The sequence below is a fragment of the Python bivittatus genome, unplaced genomic scaffold, assembly GCF_059951505.1.
Source record: "Python bivittatus isolate LINGU-HERP-01145 unplaced genomic scaffold, Pbiv_v1 ctg000220_np1212, whole genome shotgun sequence".
Taxonomy (NCBI): domain Eukaryota; kingdom Metazoa; phylum Chordata; class Lepidosauria; order Squamata; family Pythonidae; genus Python; species Python bivittatus.
Genome location: NW_028277048.1, coordinates 6,070,636 through 6,089,515, shown reverse-complemented (window position 1 = coordinate 6,089,515; position 18,880 = coordinate 6,070,636). Strand labels below are relative to the sequence as shown.

At 41.1% G+C, this 18,880-nt stretch overlaps 1 protein-coding gene across 3 annotated transcripts; it reads left to right on the top strand.

Annotated features, from left to right (window-relative positions):
• The first annotated feature begins 1,939 nt into the window (after positions 1-1,939).
• IKBKG (inhibitor of nuclear factor kappa B kinase regulatory subunit gamma) lies at positions 1,940-18,857 on the top strand. 3 transcript variants are annotated; one of them, XM_088137718.1, is made up of 17 exons: positions 1,940-2,293; positions 2,398-2,483; positions 4,360-4,448; positions 4,566-4,760; positions 6,582-6,781; positions 6,980-7,075; positions 7,437-7,610; positions 7,773-7,834; positions 8,416-8,478; positions 9,682-9,793; positions 9,902-10,020; positions 10,846-10,998; positions 11,105-11,201; positions 11,359-11,508; positions 11,607-11,749; positions 11,939-11,997; positions 18,185-18,857. In XM_088137718.1, exons 4-17 carry the CDS (start codon positions 4,577-4,579, stop codon positions 18,340-18,342), a joined length of 1,770 nt encoding a protein of 589 aa, XP_087993844.1. In that variant the 5' UTR covers positions 1,940-2,293; positions 2,398-2,483; positions 4,360-4,448; positions 4,566-4,576; the 3' UTR covers positions 18,343-18,857. The 3 variants fall into 3 exon arrangements, with proteins under 3 accessions (XP_087993844.1, XP_087993845.1, XP_087993843.1); XM_088137719.1 differs by lacking the exon at positions 4,360-4,448 and having other exon boundaries at positions 7,437-7,571; XM_088137717.1 differs by lacking the exon at positions 4,360-4,448 and having other exon boundaries at positions 1,941-2,293.
• The last annotated feature ends 23 nt before the right edge of the window (positions 18,858-18,880 follow it).

The following is an 18,880-nucleotide window of genomic DNA, read 5'->3' as shown; positions in this document are numbered from 1 at the left end:
TTACATTATAATAACATCAAATTCTTTCTGTATTTGTTAGCTTATATCCTACCTTTTCTTTAGGAGCTTAGGGCAGCATACCTAGCATTCCCTCCTCCAATTTTTCTCCACCACTACCCTATGAGCAGGGACATCCATGGTACAAAGTCAAAAAAGTCAAGAAGGTGGCCATGGCCATGCAATCAGAGCCCTGCACCTTTTTTACTTGTGACATCCCAGTGAACACCCTTAACTGCGGAGTAGGTTGAACTGAGACTGGCCCATAGCCACCCTGTGAGCTTTGATGGGTGGAGATAGATGTGAAGCTCTCCAAGTCCAGTACTTTCACTTCTACACTTTACTGGCTTGCCACAAGTCCATGTGAGTCTCAGATATTCTTGAAAATAAGGCTGATGCTAGAGGCTGGCCTTCAACTATGCAGCATGCTACTTTCCCATTTATATCTTCTTTTTTAATCAAGTCAGGTGGCCTGGTGATATCTGGGGAACATCATGCTGCCTTATTCCAGCTTTGGTAATAACACAATTGATAGAATAAAACCATAATTGATTGGATTTAAACAACATGCTAAGCTATAAGCCACAGTTCATCATAACAACAGTTGAGATCACTTGACACAATTCAGACAATGTTTGATTTTGGTTTAAGTGTGTTGTGTATAACTATTTGAGGCCTGAGAATAGCAGCAAGAAGGATTGCATCAAGTGATATCCAGTAGTAATATAAATTTAAATAAATTACCTATATGCTTAAATTTCAATCCTGAACAACTTGATTGAAAATAAATTCCACACAAAAAAGAGTTTTGCTTTTGATTAAACAAATATAACATTGCAAGCAATCTTAAATAAACTTGTGCTGGAACAAGTACTCAACAGGAGTTACTTGTGACTGAAACATGCTTAAAATTGCATGATGTAACAACCAAATAGTATGCAAAGTTATGTAGAAGTCTGTCTTCGAGGAGGCAGATGCTCAAGCATATAGTATAGTTTTGCAGGCTAATGGTACTGAAAAATGCATGTTAATTTCTGCTTACAACCTATTAATAAATCATGGAGAATTTAAAAGTTACAACATCTGGGGTGGTGTATTTCTTTCTCAGTCTTTTCCTGCAATTGTTTTCATTCAGATTAAATATCTTCAATAGCCAAAAGAAAATGCAGGTAATTTTAGCTACAGTTAATAATAACAAACCTGAACATACATAGTTATAATAATTATCATCCACAATAAATTTTTGTAAGAAAATGATAGACTGGCAGTTTTGGGGAAAAGTGATTCACAGACAGGACTTCTTGGTTATTTTTGGAACTTTTTTGTTGACTCCCCGTAGAATGATAACAGCTGTTTTTTGGAGATTCAATGCCCTTTTCAAACTATTGGTAGGATACAATGGCACAAAGGGGCTTATTACAACTACACAGTGTGGTTCCCTTCCCTGTCATGCTGCTGCAAGTGTTGTGGGGGCATTTCAGTAAATGTCCTTTGATCACCTTGTAATGTTGTTCCCATATTGCAGAAGATGCAAGAGTGGATTACAATAAATCTACAGTGTAATCCAGTGGCACACCCACCATATTCCAGGTGGATAGGAGATAGATCTGTTCTCTGTCATTGCAGAAAAAATGAAAATGGAGACTAATAATGGTTTTCAACAAATTCCAACAAATAATTGAAGAAATTATTTTTTAAAATTTAATTAATTTTTTTAATGGAAGAAAGGCCAGCTACAGTCTTGAAGGACAGCATAAAATGATGTGCAGTTTTACATGTGTGCATAGAAGTAAGGTAAGCCCAACTCTTTGGGGCAGACTCTAAGAGGGGAGAGATTGTAGCCTCATCCGGTATTTGTTTTAATCAGGGATTAAAGTTTAACAATCTTTTCCTCTCACAGTGACACCTCACTTTATCTTGTTTTCAAGGCGTTAGTGGCTGTTTGGGACGTGCGTGTGTGTGCGCGTGAATGTATGATACCACATATGGACATCCCAAATAATATTGTTGGTAGGGTTTTGTTTTTTGCCTTTTAAAAAGGATCCATCGCTATTTCTACCATAAAATGAGAAGGACTAATAGGGAATAACTTCGTTACGGCAACAAAATCCGGACGACCACTAAGAGGTACGGAAGGCGCTCGCTCCTTCCTCCTCCGCCCGCCCGACGTTTTGCGACTCAGATTCGGGAATCCCACGCACGTTAGACCTTTAAGGCAGGGTTCCTCGACCTTGGCCACTTTAAGACGGGTGGACTTCAACCCCCAGAATTCCCCAGCCAGCAAGGCTGCTTTAAGGTACACTTTGATTTGATGTATCTATGGCCACCGCTTTTATTGACGTTACTTCCAGGACTCGAGGCTGGCGTCTTTCGTTTTCCCGATCTGCTTTCTCTTTTTAGACGTCACTTCCGGTGAGCAAGAAAACAACAAACCAGGAAGGAAGAAGTCGCAGGAAGGAGTGTGGAAACTGAAGTTCGAAGTAGAGGTGCGACTTTTCTTATTCCTCTTTAGACGGGGGTGTCCTTTGCAGGAAGGGGTTGCTTTAGCAAGGGGACCCAGGAGTCCGGCCTCTTCCACACCAGCTTGGTCTGCGAGCCACGCGGACTCCCTCGTTCGGCCTTAGGCACTAGTCGTATGGAGATCCTTTGCCCACTTGGCGCCCCCCAGTTGCGTTAGATGACGGTTTCCATCATCCTAGCCCCCACAGCCAGGTCATGCTGGCTAGATACAATGGGAACTGTAGTCAAACACGTTTGAAGGATGCTAGGATGGGGAAGAGTGCCGTGAGAGTGTGGTCAGGGATGCTGGATCTGATCAAAAGTTTGTCTAGAGCAGTGTTTTTCAACCTTGGCCACTTTAACATGTATGGACTTCAACTCCCAGAATTCCCCAGCCAGCAGTGGTTCTTAAACTGGGGGTAATTACCCAAGGGGGTAATTTGGGCATATCCTGGGGTAATGGAGCAATTTGTAATTGCTTGTTTGTGAGTCAAGGATCTAGTTTGTAAAGCAACAGAGTCTGTTTTTCTATGAGGGAAATGACATTTTTGGAGACCAGGAAAAAGGGTAATTGGATCAAGGAGTTTAAGAACCACTGGTCTAGAGCAAGTCTTTTTAAACAGTTGCTAGCTAAATGCTTTTGGAAACTTGCAAATGGGTATGAGGGCAATAGCTGCTTCTGTTATTTTATGGTGCTGTTTAAGGAGAGGGATGTAAACTACCATGCCTAGCCATGAGTGATAGGCCTATTTCCTCTCCTCCCCACTGAGCTCATTTTATTTACTGCATTTTTATGTGTTCCCTTTCTAAAGAGCTTAGGGTAGGTTACCTAAATCCCATTCCCTTCTATTTATCCTGCTATCCTTGTCCCAGGTTTCACACATCACAATAAATCATAATATGATTTAACCTGCTAACAGGTTAGCTATACCTGCTACAACATTCCAGCTTTTTTAAGAAGCCATAATTTAGTGCAGGATATAAAGCCATCCTATGAGCCATCTAATATGCTTTAGCACAGACCTAGGATCTGGACCTTGATCTTTCTGATGTTAATCCCAGACTCTCAGACCTTGACATCATAATCTATTGAAATGTATATCCAGAAACTACATTATATTCTTTGAGATTCATGCATTCAACTTATCCTTCCTACTCTCCTATTATAGTTGGGCATTGAAGAGCACATTCTCTCTTTAGGTATAGATTTTGCCCTGTTGCAGTGGTACCTCTCTTCTTGGGCTGTATCACTGAACCTTCAGCAGGAAGATTCACAAGACTAAATGTTTGTCCATTCAAAAAAAATCCTTCCACATGAAAAGCAGAGATGTCACGCTAAGGAGCTGTAGCTTCATCTTCTCCTTGACATGCTAATTTTTTCTGTGGGGCTCTCACAACATGCTAAATCACATTTCCTTGGTTTTGGCTTTGCACATTATATATTGAACCCAGCCAATTATGGCTTATTCAACAAACCAAGAGCTAACTGCATTGTAGCATAGCCTAATTTGTGACCCTATTCAATAGGCAGAGTATTCTGTTTCTTTATATGAAGAAGTGTTTAATTATAGGAGTCTTCCATCTGAAGTGCTATTGCCTGGAAGTAAACAAATGATAATTCCAGATCTGCTGTTAGATCCCTGGGAGATCTGAAGTAGATTGGCAATGTTTCAGGGGCCCAATTTTTTTAAGAAAAAGCAGAACCTGTATTATTCCCCCCACCGCCCCCACCGCCAATTCACATGTAAACTATCCTGCTGAAATGAGGAAAATTTCCTTTCAGGCAAATGAACAGATTGTGAACTGGTATTCAAAACAAATTCCTGTGAATAGTGTTCTTTAATTATATGTCCTTTTCATTAGATTCAATTTAATGGATCTTGAGACTAGTAAAAAAAGACAAAGCCTCTCTACCTCTGCATAACCCAGGCATTCAGTAAATGAGAAAGAAGGTAAACTCTCATCACTTTCTATCTCTTTTTCATAAACTGAGGCAAATGGCACATGCCGTTATTGTGCACGTGTGTGCTTTGACGAAGGTGCTGAAGGTGTGCTTTTTCTGTTCCCAGGATCTGCCTGGATGAGTATAGCCCAGGGGGACTGGAGCTGCAACATGGTGCAGCCAAGTGGGTGCCCAGCTAGTGACTATGGCATGATGGGAGACGACTCCTCTCTGGGCAAAGCTGGTACCCTTCAGTTGCCAGCTGAGCTAGCAGGACATGAAGCTGTGCAGTATTTCCTGGCTGAGAACAAAGACCTCAAAGGTGAGGACATGTTGGAGTGAGTTTTGCTGTCATGTTTGGATGGAAAATATCCAGGTTGATCAATTCAATTTTCTCTTGTTGGGTCCTGTCATGGACATTTCCATAAATGAATTAGGTGATATTTTAAGTAAGTATCAGAGTGGGTAGATAACTCGAATGGTTTAGAATAAGGAATCTGTGCCCTTCCTAGATGTTCCTGAATTATAATTCTCTGCAGCTCCAGCCCTCCTGATTAATTATGAGGGATCCTGTGGGGGTATAATTCTGTAACCTCTGGAAGTTTCAGGATACCCAACCCTTGATTAGATTCTGATTTTCCTGTTTTTGCTTTTGCTTATATTCAGTGACCTGATGTATTTAGGAAGAAAACTAACCAACTGGGCTAGCTAGCTAAGATTCGGTTTCATGCATTCCATTTCCTTTTTTTCACCTCAGAGGCTCCAAAAGCTTTAATTCTTCACCTCTCTGAATTTATGCTGGGCACTTTGTAAATTTGTCCACAGTTATTTTCTGTTGATGGCTGGAAAGCTTGTCCCTCTTTTGCTCATTTCATTTCTATACTCAATATGTAAGAGGGGACTCCCTTGGTTTTAATAGAAGAGAATATATGTAGCTCAGGGTTGAACTGTGGAGTCCTTGGGGTTCTCTGAGCTTGGCTGTTTTCTTGCAGACATTTTGTTACCTCTTCAGTGCTAGAAGGGCGTGGGGTTTGCTCTCTGTTTATATACCGTAGCTTGCCTTGTCAGTGTTGGCAGTAAGCTCAACCAATAAACAATACCTGATCAAGGAACTACCAACTCAGACAAGCAATCAAGCAGCAAACAACAGCCTAATCAAGGAACTACCAAGGATAAAACCACAGCCCCACCAACAGGGCAAGCTATTGTACATGAACAGAGAGCAAACCCCACGCCCTTCTAGCACTGAAGATGTTACCTAGTCGGGTAACAAAACATCTGCAAGAAAACAACCAAGCTCAGAGAACCCCGAGGACTCCCTTGGTTTTTCTGCTAGGGACAGAGCAGTCCAGAGCACTTCATCCCTTTCCTGCCAGCTCTCTAAGTCATTTGGATAGAGTTGCTTTTGGCCTGCGGCTGCTGGCCAAGAGCTAGTTACAAGGTCTGTCATTGTATATAATCTCCTGCAAAGGAGAAGTGCTACTCATGTAATCAACTCCAGATAGAAATGAATGGCTGCATTGCAGGGATAAATCAGGGAAGGAGAGGATAGTTCTCTTCCAACTGAACTTGCTGATGGAAATTGCAGAAATAAAGTAATAAATGCTGATGTTACAGTGGGAGAGTGTCTGACCAGTATCAGTCTAAAAGCAATAGCTTGTAGATAAGAATAAAAATAGATTAGAATGCTGTCACCTATAATAAGAATCTGGTCTGTAGTAAGATGAATGGGAAGGGAAAGAGAAATAGGACCGATGGTCTGCAGTAAGATTAAGTCTGAAGGGAAAGAGAAAAGGGACCAATAAGAGAGTAGCATCCTGAATGGATGAGTTATATTTGATGAAATTCTAATCTGTCAAACCTTTTGATTTTGATAGCCTAATCCTAGTTATTTGGGTGTGTTTCCCTAGTTTCAGGAGCTTGGTTCTGAGACGTGAGATTGTGTGACTAAAACTGAGAACTGGATTCTCATTACAGAAGAATGCACACAACCTGCAGAGTAAAGAGGGATTTTGATGGGAAGGTGGATTTGTTGTTTATTCAATCATTGCCCCATAATGTAATAAGTGTGCCCCCACCTCCGTGCATAAAGAAGATAGGACACTGATCCAGTAAACCTCCTTTGTCTGTGTTCTGTGTGTAGAAGCCATCCGACAAAGTAACCACATGCTACGAGAACGGTACCAGGAATTTGTACAGTTCCAGGCTTCCAAAAAGGAGGAGAAGGAATTCATTATGAGCAAGTTCCAGGAGGCTCGGCTTGTGGTGGAAAAGTTGCACGTGGAACGCATGGGGTTGGAAATGCAGTTGGAGCAGGCTTTTCAAGATCTAGAGCGACTGAAGGTGCAACAGGGTGCAGTTGGGGATACAGAAGGGTTAAGAGTTTGGGGTCTTCCTATAGTTGCCATTTGTTCCAGTTTAAGTATCTTGCTAAAAAATAGGTCTCTTTACAATATGTGGTGTATGTTGGCATGAGAAACAACATTGAAGCAATTTGCAAAACTGTCACATCGGTTAAGATTTTTATGTTCCTCTTCACAGACAGCTTCTCGACCATTTCTCTCAGAGAAAGACCCCTCTGGCACCCAAGAGGAGCCTGACACTGTGACTCTTACTGAGGAAGATGTACTTACTGTGGTAAGTATGTGTTGTCTATCATTCTATTCAGTTCTCTAATTTAGCACCCTCCAGATATGTTAATCTACAAATTCCAGCAGTTCTAACTAGGGTAGAAAATCCTGATTGAGCATGATTGGATTGGAAATGTAGTTCAGCACCTCTGGAAAATTTCACATAACGGAACACTGACCTAGATGAGCAAGTAGAATTTGTAATTGATCCAAAGAAATAGTATAGAAAATAGAGATTTGCAGTCTTTCTACATCTGTCTCAGCCCATAGATAGATTAAGGCTGTATCTTTTTGCCTGCTGTGAGTGACTTATACTAAATTTCCCATCACAGTGATGTTCCTTCTTCCCATTGTTGTTTTTATTTCAGACATCGGGGATACTAAAGCAGAAAAAGGAAAGGCCAGAAGAGGACTTGAAGGCATTGCAAGACGCCAACCAGGCCTTACAGAAAGAAAAACTTGCCTTGCAGGCCACGATCACCACACTGCAACGAACTGCAAAGGTCATTGTGCCAGTAGAAGAGTTCAGAATAAAGATTAAAGTGAGAATTGGCAGCAGAAGAAGCTGAATATATGATGGGACAAGGGAGGACAATGGGGGGGGGAGTTCATATGTGGTTCAGGATAGTGGCCTAAGAGATGAGGAATGACAACTGGAGCTGGTGAGGCTGAACTCATGATGTACCCCCCTTTTACCTTCCTAGGAGAATGGTTTTCCATCGGAGCAGTCCCTGGAAGTAGAGTCCCTGCAGGGCTCAGGGGACAAGTAAGTATCCCGAGACCTTTGAAGACTAGACTGGATACTCATCCTAACATATTTATCTGTCAGTATTGTTGATTATTAAGATTTATGCCCTATTATGGAGTGGTTTGCAATAAATTATTTTCAATGTACAATAAAATAATTAATGCAGATAAACTGCCCCAAACAGTAAATTTATAACAATAAATGCACAAATATATCTGCCAAAAGAAAAGAAGCCAGCTAAAGTTAAAAATGCTGGACAAAAATGGTGATGGTAAAAATATGTTACAATGATAACCCTCTCTGGGTGATTGCTCCAAAGCCAGGGAGCCACCCAGGAAATGTCCTTTCTCTCAGTAACTCTTGTATTTCACAGGAATGTGCAGAAATGTAACTGATGATGATCATCTTAGGAGTTCAGTCTAAGGCAATGCTACACTGGAACTATCCAGAGTCCTTTTAGGTTGCCTATACAGCCCTCCATCCATGCAGTCCCTAGCACTGGAGTCTTTAATTTACACAAAACCCTGCAATATCCACAGCATTTGCGTATAATGTAAAATGGCCTGCAGAGATGTAATAATCCTCCTCCTCCTCCTCAGAGACAGCGTTGGTGGGAAACAAATTGAACAGCTGCAAAAAAGACTGAAGGAGGCTGAAGATGAGTAAGTAGATAATGATGCACTGGTATTTTATCAGAAACAGCCAGTTAAGTATGCATGCTGTTAGGAGAGATCAAGGACTAAAAATTCCAGATGCAAACAGGCATTTGAGGAAGGGACAAGTAGGAGTAACTGTCTCCTGGATGGCCACCACAACTGAAGGAAATGCAGTGTTTTCATGAGAAAGAAAGATAAGACTAGCCAAATGCTTATTGATACTCAGCTGAGAATCACAAACACTTCCTAGTTAGGGCAAGGAAATGACTCCAGTGTCACCCTTTCATTGTACGCAGTTTGTAAGTCAGTTGAAACAATTTTGGATGAGTAAGATCACCTATTAGCAAATTGATGTTCTTCCCTGAGGGTTTAGTCCTGCTAACTCTATTAGATAGCTTTTACTCAACTTGGAAGAAGAGCTTAGAGGCAAAATTTCAAAATATTGTCCTGTCTGTAACAGCCCTGGTATTGGAGGAGGGAGGGGGTGGTTACTGAAGCTAAATAAGTTTTCAGACAGCAAATAATGGATATTGATTTGCAGAAAGATAATGCTAGGAGCTTCCTTTGATTTGAGAAGTAAACCTTTTGTCCTGTCTAAATATATAATTTTACTATTGCAAAATGCACTGCCTTTAGCCTTACTGGAAGGAGGATACGAATATGTCCACGTTAGAGAGAGGCTTTGTCCCTGTTATTCAGGAGCAGCTGAAACTATGTGTCAGTTTTATGATGAAATTTGTCACTTATATTTAACTCCACTTCTAAGCAATTTGCTGAGCAGACTAGACAAATTCTGAGTTTCATTTCTTCTTTCAGGCAACGGCATTACTTTTAAAGTTGCTAAATTGTGTTTCATAGCTCTTATCATTAGGGAACAAATAGTGAAACAAGACAAAATTTTCATTCAACCTAAGTAGAAACAAAGGATGGAATTTGGTAGCTCCATCTAAATTTGATGTCATTTTATACTATTATAACTAAACATGTTCTTTAATAGTTTAGCAAAATAACTTTATAGGGAAGTGATTATTCTTAAATATTTAAATTTTTAGACTTTAGTACTGGTATTTTCCTGCTCCATTTTATTTTTTATTCCTAAATTTGATGTTTTTATGTATTTCTGTTCAAACTCTGTAAAGCCTGTTATTTGTAAGCCCATAAAGTTTATTGGGTGAATCTGTGCCCCTCCTTGTTTCGTTCCACCCACAGAAGCTTAACCCTTCGGCAACAGCTGGCATCCAGTTTGGAGGAGCAGGCCTGCCGGACGGCCCGGGAGCAGGAGATCCAGCAGCAGCTGCAAACTTTGACCAAACAGCTGGAGGTGAATGTGCCCTTGGACTCTCCTTTGCAAGCTGGGGAGGAGCAAATCAGGAGGCTCCTGTCCATCCCTCTGCAGGTGTATTGACCCCTGGCCCTCTTCCCATTTCAGCAAGTTGGGGAGGATAAGGCCTTAGCAAAGGCCCAGGTGACATCCCTGCTGGGGGAGCTGCTGGAGAGCCAAAGCCGCCTCGAAACTTGCACAGAGCGAAACAAAGAGCTGGAGGAGAGGTGAGAGGCATGCAGGAGGCTTGCACAGGATGTTGTGGGCAGCTAGCTGGGAGAGGCCTCTTTCCCTGCAGTGATGCAGACATTATGGAACAATGAGCTGGGGCTGCTCTGTGGGAGACTCCCTGCCTTTCCTCTCTAGGCCCACTTGGCTTCAAACTAGCAGAGATAATGGGATAACCTTCATGCCCTAAATCTGCTTGCAGTATCTTTCTGTACCAAGTGTGGAAAAAAACACCACAAAGAGGCCTTTTTTCGATCTTGGAGGAAGAAGCTCTCATCTTGAAAAGCAAAAGAGGCCAGCATCTCTTCCTGGCCACAAGGGCAAGGCATCTCTTTCTGTCCAGGTCTCAGCCACTGAACAAGATTTTTTTTATTCAGCTGTGAACTGGGTATTGCTGTGGGTCATCTGTGGTTTCTAAGTGATCTATGGGATCACAACGAAAATAATGACAGAAAATAGTGAAGAGCTGGAGATGTTTCTTTGTTGTTTCCACTCTGTTCACTTGCACTGCTGAAGAGGTAGGCAGGTTGCTTCTTCAGGGGTGCAAGCAGCTGGGATGGAAAGCTCAGAGGGACCCCCAGTTGCACGCACATCCTCCAAGGTGACACACTTTCCATGTGAAGCCACAGAAGAGGATGATGCCCCTGAACATGATGGTGAAGACTCAGGAAGCTGTGTTGAAAACTTACTGAATCAAACAATGCTGGATCTAGTGTTGTCATGGTGCGTACTTGCTGGGGTCAAAGGTTCAAGGTAATTCTGTCCACACTGGAACTTTGGCAGGTAAGCAGAGCTAGATGCCTGTGTGCATGCCATCTCTACAGGGTTCGTGGGGCTGGTGAACGACTGCAACAGCTTGAAAAGGAGGCTGAAGTCCGCACCAAACAGCACAGCGTACAGGTGGATCAGTTACGGCTACAGGTGCAAAACCTTGAGAGCGCTCTGCGAGTGGAACGACAGAGTGCCACAGAGGAAAAGTGAGTGTGAAAGTGATTTGGGCAGAGCCAAAGGAAGAGAGGGCATTCCTGATAGCAGCAGTCAAACTGAGTCCTGTGGCAATTTGTATGTTCTCCTCCCATTTAGGAGAAAACTAGCCCAAGTGCAGGTGGCCTATCACCAACTGTTCCAAGAGTATGATACCCATATCAAGACCAGCTTGGAAAGTGAGAAGCGAAGCAAGGTGGGAGACATGAGATAAATTGTAATGGAAAATCTTGATGCTGTGGATAAGTGGGAGCTAGAATATGGGATGGGACAACCTTCTCTTGCCCCAGGAAAAAAGTTTCTTTGCACATAGTGTCAACATTGTAATTGTAGTCTTCTTGTCCCCTCCTCAGGGCTTGGATCTGCAGGTTGCTGAACTGTCTCAGCAACTGCAGCAGGCTGAAGAGGCTCTGGTGGCCAAGCAAGAGCTCATTGACAAGCTGAAGGAGGAGGCTGAACAACACAAAACTATTATGGAGACTGTGCCTGTGCTCAAGGCACAGGTGAGTATGATGTCACTATGTTAGAGAATTCCTGGGTGTGTTTGTGAGCGGTGCAACATGAGAGGTAATGGGAACTTCATCCTGTCCTTTCCATTCAGGCTGATATCTTCAAGACAGATTTCCTGGCAGAGCGCCAGGCTCGTGAAAAGCTGCATGAACAGCGAGAGACCCTGGTGGAACAAGTTGCACAATTGCAGAGAGAGAATGAGAAGCTGAAAGCTGACTCTGAAGGAGTCAGCCGGTGAGTAGGTAGAGGATGGAAAGAAAGAAACCCTTGTACACCTGGAATAGAGCCATTTTTCTACCACAGCTCATGTTTAACTTCTGTAGTGTTTTGTTGGAAATGGAGTCTGTAGTCAGAGGCAATACAGCTCACTCTTCTGCCATTTCCTACTGAAAGCCATTCTGGTGCTGTCTCTTGTCCATCTAGGGCTCTGATGGAAGAGATGAGGAATCGCCATTCAGAAATGCGTCCACCTCCTCAGCCACGTAAGTGTTGGCACTGATTATTTTGCAACAACTCCACTGATTTCAGAGGCTGACACAATGACAAAGCAGGGCTATGCAATGCTTCAGATCTGAAGGCAAAAAAGTGCTTTAGAGTGTGCATAGGCAGTGTGGATGCAGCGCTTGGCCACAACTTTCAATCAAATGTGATATTTCCCAGAATCAGATATAGCTGCGGAGGCAACCATATGGCCCCAAGATGCTGTTGCTGCTTTAAAGATTTGCAGACAACGGCTATGTGATCATCCCTGCAGAAAGATACACCTGATAGAATTAGAAGCCGTAGATTTGTTTCTTTCAGCAAGGATGTACGGTTCTCATTTCATAGTGTTGATAAAGTGATACCTGGGTGTAGGATGTAGATACACTTAAGAATCAAATAATGCCTGTCTTTGGACAGTATATTTGTGCTGCGAATTTCATCTTTTTACTGTTATACGAAGTAATTTCTCTAGCATTAATTGTGAGTTTGAATTTGATACCCACCCACCCCCGGTACTGTATCAACGAAACACTTCTCCTCAACTTAAAGCTCCAAATCTTTCACTCATTCTTTGTAGATAAAGTATGCCAAATCAAGCTAAATTTGCTGAAAATTTGGGTGCTATTTCAGCAGTACGGGGCGTGTGGCAAAGTTAAAACTGAAGAGTTTCAGTCCAGGGCTTACTGCAGGCAAGTCTTGCTGCTAGGTTTAGGCTTCTCTGTTCTTTTGGAACCTTACCCACTCCGGATCAACAAATGATTTTAGAAAGATTAGATTTAATAAAAAACAGACTACAAAACATAAGAGATGATGAGGTTTCCTGCTCTGCAGTGAACAACAAAGAGACTATGATCCTTTCTTCACTGAGTCCTTATGCGAAGCCTACCCTAATGATCCCTAAAGGCTTAAAGACCAGCCTGACTACTCCTAACCCCCAGGAGTTACTGACTAATTCAAGCTTTACAAACACGGAAGCCATACACTCTGCCTCAAAGTCCATTCCCCAAAATGGTTGCATATTCAATGATCCTTCTAATTCTCTGAATTACATAACTGAGTTGGATTGACTAAGTACTTATACCCCCTGTGGTTCCTTGAGTTTGGTCTCTTGGAATATAGCGGGGTGGAGAAACAAAATGCATGACATGGATTTTATAAATTTTTAAACTTCTTTTGATTGTCTTCTTTTGCAGGAAACTTGGTCAGCAAACCCTTTTAATTTAAATGGTTTTAGAAATTTTATTCTTCCAGCCTACAAACTTTTTAGCAAGGGCCGTCACAGGGCTGGATTAGCAATTTTAGTGAATGCTAATCTTGATGCACAGATTTTATTGTTAGATTCATGTCCCCCTATAGTTCAAGCACTTAGGTTGGTATTACCTTCTATGAATCTTATTATTGTTAATGTTTATCTACCCCAGGCTACAGAAGATGGTGACTATATTGCCAATTGGGACAAGTTTTTTAACTACATTTTGCTCTTAACTAAAAAGTTTCCTGCAGATCAACTTTTTATGGCTGGTGATTTTAACGCTAGAATTGGAAATAGTATTTATGACTGGTTCTCAAAGTTAGGCTTTGATGATGAAGAGCTTTTACTGCCAATTCTCTGCTTACCCCGCTCATCTAGTGATGCAGCTTTTAATACCGCAGGGAGGAAGATGTTAGACCTTCGCATAATGTACAATATGATAATCCTGAACGGTTTAAGCTGCTTCCCCAACTCAAAGGGGTGCACTTTTAGCTCCGCAAGGGGTCAAAGTGTAATAATTATATGCTCTGCTCGTATAGCCTATTGACCAATATTTCCTATTTTACTATCGAATCTCACATCGAAAGTGACCATTTGCCTTTGACTATCGTTTTAAAATGTAACTTATCAAACCTTGCGCGCATATTGCTTTATGATAGTCATGCCTCCGATAATATCTTTAAAAGAATTAGATGGTCTGCAGCTTTAGAAAAGGATTTTCATGCTTTACTTGGATCTGAACCAATGATCAGCTTGCGAGTGGACTTAATTAACTCAACTTGTAGGGTTGAAGATGCTCTTTCTATCTTCTCTTGCTTAATTAGCAAATGTAGTCTAAAAGCTAAACCTGCTGAGCTAGCTGTCTCAAAATCTTCCACTTGGTTCAATCTGGAATGCCATATCCGGAAAAAGAAACTGAGATGCATGTTTAAAGAATTACGCCAGGCTGGGGACTTAAGTAAATATAATGAATTTTTAAAACATAAGGAAAGCTTCCAAGACCTTATCATTAAGGGGAAAAAAATGATTTTTTCAGGATAAATGGGACCAATTGTATAGGGCTATCAAATGCAAGGATAGTAAATCTTTTTGGAAACTTACTTCGAGCAATTCCAGTGATAACTCCTCTTTTGCCACCCCTGGTATTACATCTCAGCAATGGGTGGCACATTTCTCAACATTGTATGACGCCCCTGTAGCTCCCTACAATGAGGAAGATGGTCCCACTGCCTTAGATTTACCACTGTGGCCTCCGGTGAGCACAGACGAAATCATTGAATTAATTGTTGATCTAAAAATGGGAAAATCGCCTGGCCCGGATGGGCTCCCAGCTGAACTACTTAAAAAACATGTTGATTGGTGGGCCCGGCCGTTGGCTTCCTTATTTACGCTCATTGATCATTACAGCAAAATTCCAAACACGTGGCTCAATTCAATAATAATTCCAATTTACAAGAAAGGTGGGTTTGACCAGCCTGCTAATTTTCGTCCAATCAGCCTTTTATCTATCTTAGGCAAGCTTTACGCTAAACATCTTGAATGCTGTCTACTAGATTGGATGTATACAAATGATGTAATCAGGCCTGAACAGATAGGCTTCTGCAAAGGAAATTCTGCGATTGACCACTGTCTTACATTGAACTTTCTAATTGAAGAATACCTGAATTTAGAAAGGAAAAAGCTTTTTGTAGCATTTATAGATCTTAAAAGCGCTTTTGACTCAATTCCGAGGGATGTACTGTGGTCTAAATTGAAGAAACAAGGAATAGACCTGAGTTAAGCAGGGCTGTGTCCTTGCTCCTCACCTTTTTAATCTTTTCTTGAATGACTTGGCCACTCCCTTAGTTTAATTAATGGTCACCCCACCAGCCTTGGCAGTCTTCCTACTCCATTGTTACTTTATGCCGATGATACCACAGTTCTTTCCTGCTCGAGGGTGGGCTTACAAAGATATTTGGAGGCATTTTATAATTATTGTCAAAGTAACTCACGATTAATTTTTCCAAATCAAAGGTAATAATATTTGCTAAAAGATGGCATCTGGCGAGATGGTCTATGGGCAGTATAGAAATCGAACAAGTCAAAACTTTTAAATACCTTGGCATTGCTTTTAGCTATAATCTTTCTTGGGTAACTCATCGTAATAAGTCAATTCACTTAGCCAATTGTTCTGCCGCCCAGATCAAACAGTTCTATTTTACAAGAGGCAATCAATTTGTACCGGCAGCAATTAGGATATTTAAAGCCAAATCTCTCTCTCAAATACTTTATGGTATCCCTCTTTGGTTGAGAGCTTTTAATGCTAAAGTGGAAGGTATACAGGCTTCCTTTCTGAGGCAGCTCATAGGGGCTCCTAATTGCGTCTCTTATCCCATAATCTGCCTAGAAACGGGTCAAAGTTTAATCGAAACTAAAGCCTGGATACTAACAATTAAATATTGGCTCAGAATCTTATTTAGAGCAGCTCCTCGAAGTCTGCTATCATATCTCAAAAAAGACAATTACATCTCACTGTGGTCGCAACATATTATATCCAAGCTTAAACAGATTGGGATTGCAATTGAGGACCCATACCTTTCAGACAAAAGCTTTGTATTTAGCACTATTAAACAGAGACTTTTGGACTTAGAATACCATAAATTCAGACCAGCCCAACCTCGTGTATGCTCCCCTGCCATGCTTGGTACAGAAAATCAATTAGGCAAGATGGTGCATTATTTCAACGATCTTGTGTTACCTTCCCAGCGAAGGGCCTTTTTCTTGGCTAGAGTGAATGCTTTTCCTTCTAAGGTGCTCCTTGGAAGGTATAAACGCATTCCCATCCATGACAGGCTCTGTCTTTGTGGCAGCCCAGATACAATCTATCATATCATTTTCGATTGCTATTTATTTGTGTCTCTTTGGCATGATTTGCTTCTAAGACCCTTGCAGGGCAAATACCCTCTGGACGTGGATCCTGCGTCATCCTGCCGGTATTTGCTTTGTGATGCTCTACCCGAGATTACCCAAATTGTTGCTAAGTTCTTGGAGGAAGTGTTCAAAAGGAAATGTAACCAAACTCTTCTTTGAGTATTGTTTTCCTGCTGTCATCCTTATGATATGCTAATACCTTGTATTTTAATGTTTGTAATGCCAGTAAAGGTTTGAACTGGGTTTACAATAGAGTTTTCTTAAGGTAGCTCAATTTTCTTTTTCACCATTTGCTCTGATATACATGAAAACAGTCAGCAGCTATCTTGGGGAAACTCTCTTGCTCTCATTGGAAGCAAAATAAATAAAATGGAAAATGGAAACTTCTGCATCTAAATTGTGGCTATGTTTTCAGATCAGCACTACTGCAACCTCTTGTTTTTTCTTTTTGCAACCTGATCTCTATCTTCTTACAATAGGACAACTGCTTACATGGCTATGTCAGAACTTGAAATTCTGGTAGCTTCATTTTTAATTCTTTTCCTGATTTATGGCATGGGATTTGCTTCCAATTTCTGTCACTTATAGTATTTTCATTGAACTATTAATATTTTTGTTGTAACTGGCAGTTCAGAGCCTGGCATACGTGGGAATTGAGGTATTACTTTTCACTTCCATAGATAGAACATAATATCATTTGTTCACTGGAGAACCCTCTTTTCAACCTCATGTAAAGGATGTTTATGCTCCTAATAATTTGATAGTCCCTACAGACCTGGTTAGGTTATTGCTGACTTGTAATTTCAGAAATTTAGGTCAGTGTGATGCCCATGCGCACCCAGTAGGCTCCTGCCTCTCCTTTAATATTTTATCTTTTGAAGAGAAATACTTGCCTCCAGCATCATCTTTATTTCAAAGAATACCTTTGGGCCTCCCTGGCAATCTTGGGGGGGAAAAATGTTGCATTGCTGCTGCCCAATGCTTGGTTTGGAAGCGTTCAGTGCCACCCTGAAAAAAAAAGAAAAGTAAACTGGATTGTAGGAAGCATTCTGGGGTGCTAAAGAGGGTGGAGGGAATCCATCTTGCCAGACTGCCTTCTGGTAAATGGGTGTTTTTATGACTGGCCATACCTAGCATAGCAGCAGTGTTATAGTCACACCCATCTCACAAGGTTGTCTTCCCAAGTATAGTAACAAGGTAATTGTTGTGCTCTAATTAGGTACTTGGGGGAACCATTTGTTTTTCTTAACTAAATATTTAGACCAGCTCTCTGCTTGCTATTATTTAACCAGTCACTTACCTAAGATGATCTGTCTTCTTTTTTTATGTCTAAGTTTATACTGGATGGAGCCTTTCATGGGATTTTCTCAAAGTCCTTTTATGTTGACTATCAAGTCAGTATAAAACTTGGACACACTTGGAGAGCTTCAAAAGATTGGAGAGGGGTTTCTAAGAAAAAAAGTTTTGCCTGATACTGTATTGGCATAATTTTATTCTACATCAGAGATCATCAATCTTTTTGTCCCCCAGCCCCCCGCCTCAAAATCACGCAAATGTTGAATGCCCTGGAACCTACTAGGTTTTCTCTATATTTAGCAATCCATTTTTTTCTCCTAGTGCAAAGTACAATGGCCTGCAGTTTCCTGAACTTTTTAAAAACAGTAACTGTTTTCTTCTCTGAAAAGTAGTTTTCCTTATATTGCATATTTATTAACTGTTGCTAGCTCCTTGATAAAGACCAGTGAATTTGCCAGAAAACCCTTCCACAGAAAAGGTAGATAAAAGTTATTAAACTTCTTTATGATCATACTGTATTTTAGCAATTGCATCTTTAGACCATTAGATCATCACTTCCATTAACTCAATGTAGAATTAATACAACTTCACTTTTTCTTGTATTTTTTTTTTACCAGATAATGCTCCTTTTCGTAACTTCCACTAAATATTGCCATTGCTGTTTGTTAGAAGGGGAGTGAATATACAGTGTGTGCAGTTTGCTAACTACTTCTTCCTTTCCTTTCCAGCTTTCTTGATGGGTACTGCTCCATTCCATCCCCAGCTTATAACAGGGCGAAGACAAAGCATTCTGGAAGAACAACCTATCCACTATTGTCCCAAATGCCAGTATAAAGCTCCAGACATGGACACCCTACAGATCCATGTCATGGATTGTATCCAGTGATAGCAATGAAGGAGGAGAAGCTCCAGGCTGATGTGCATTTGCATTGTTTTAAACAGAACCAGCAGTTCAACTGCCGATCCTGGAGCAAAGACCATGGACTGCTTACTTCCTGCTCCCTTGTATGTCATTAACTTTTTTCCTCTTATAATAATGGCTGAGCCTACTGCTGTCCTTCTTCAGGGCCTGGCTATCATAGCCATGGGGAAAAGGGGTTGCACTCTTCTAAGTTTGTGTAAAGCAATCTTTACAAGTGTTTTTACTATATGTCACGGATACCAGGGATTAGGTCGCTCCCTTGGAATAACAAGTCACACGTCTATTAGCTTCCCAGTAACTAATTTTCTGGGTGATGAAAAAAAATCTCTCCTTCCCTACGAAGACTACTGGTTCTCTGTCCCATGTCCCGGTAAGAATCCTTCAATCCGTATAACTTTGCCTTAAACATCTCAATTAAGCCATAATGAGGTAATTTATCCATAAAATAAAAAGGATGGAGGGTTTTTTTTTCCTTTGCTTTCTAGGAGCGCTTCCAAATGAA

Excerpts from the sequence above, each read along its gene's own strand:
- IKBKG (XM_088137718.1), top strand. The coding sequence starts at position 4,577 with ATGAGTATAGCCCAGGGGGACTGGAGCTGCAACATGGTGCAGCCAAGT. Across the intron at positions 8,479-9,681 it reads CTGAAGGAGGCTGAAGATGA|AAGCTTAACCCTTCGGCAAC; the intron begins GTAAGTAGATAA and ends TTCCACCCACAG. Across the intron at positions 11,998-18,184 it reads GCGTCCACCTCCTCAGCCAC|CTTTCTTGATGGGTACTGCT; the intron begins GTAAGTGTTGGC and ends TTTCCTTTCCAG.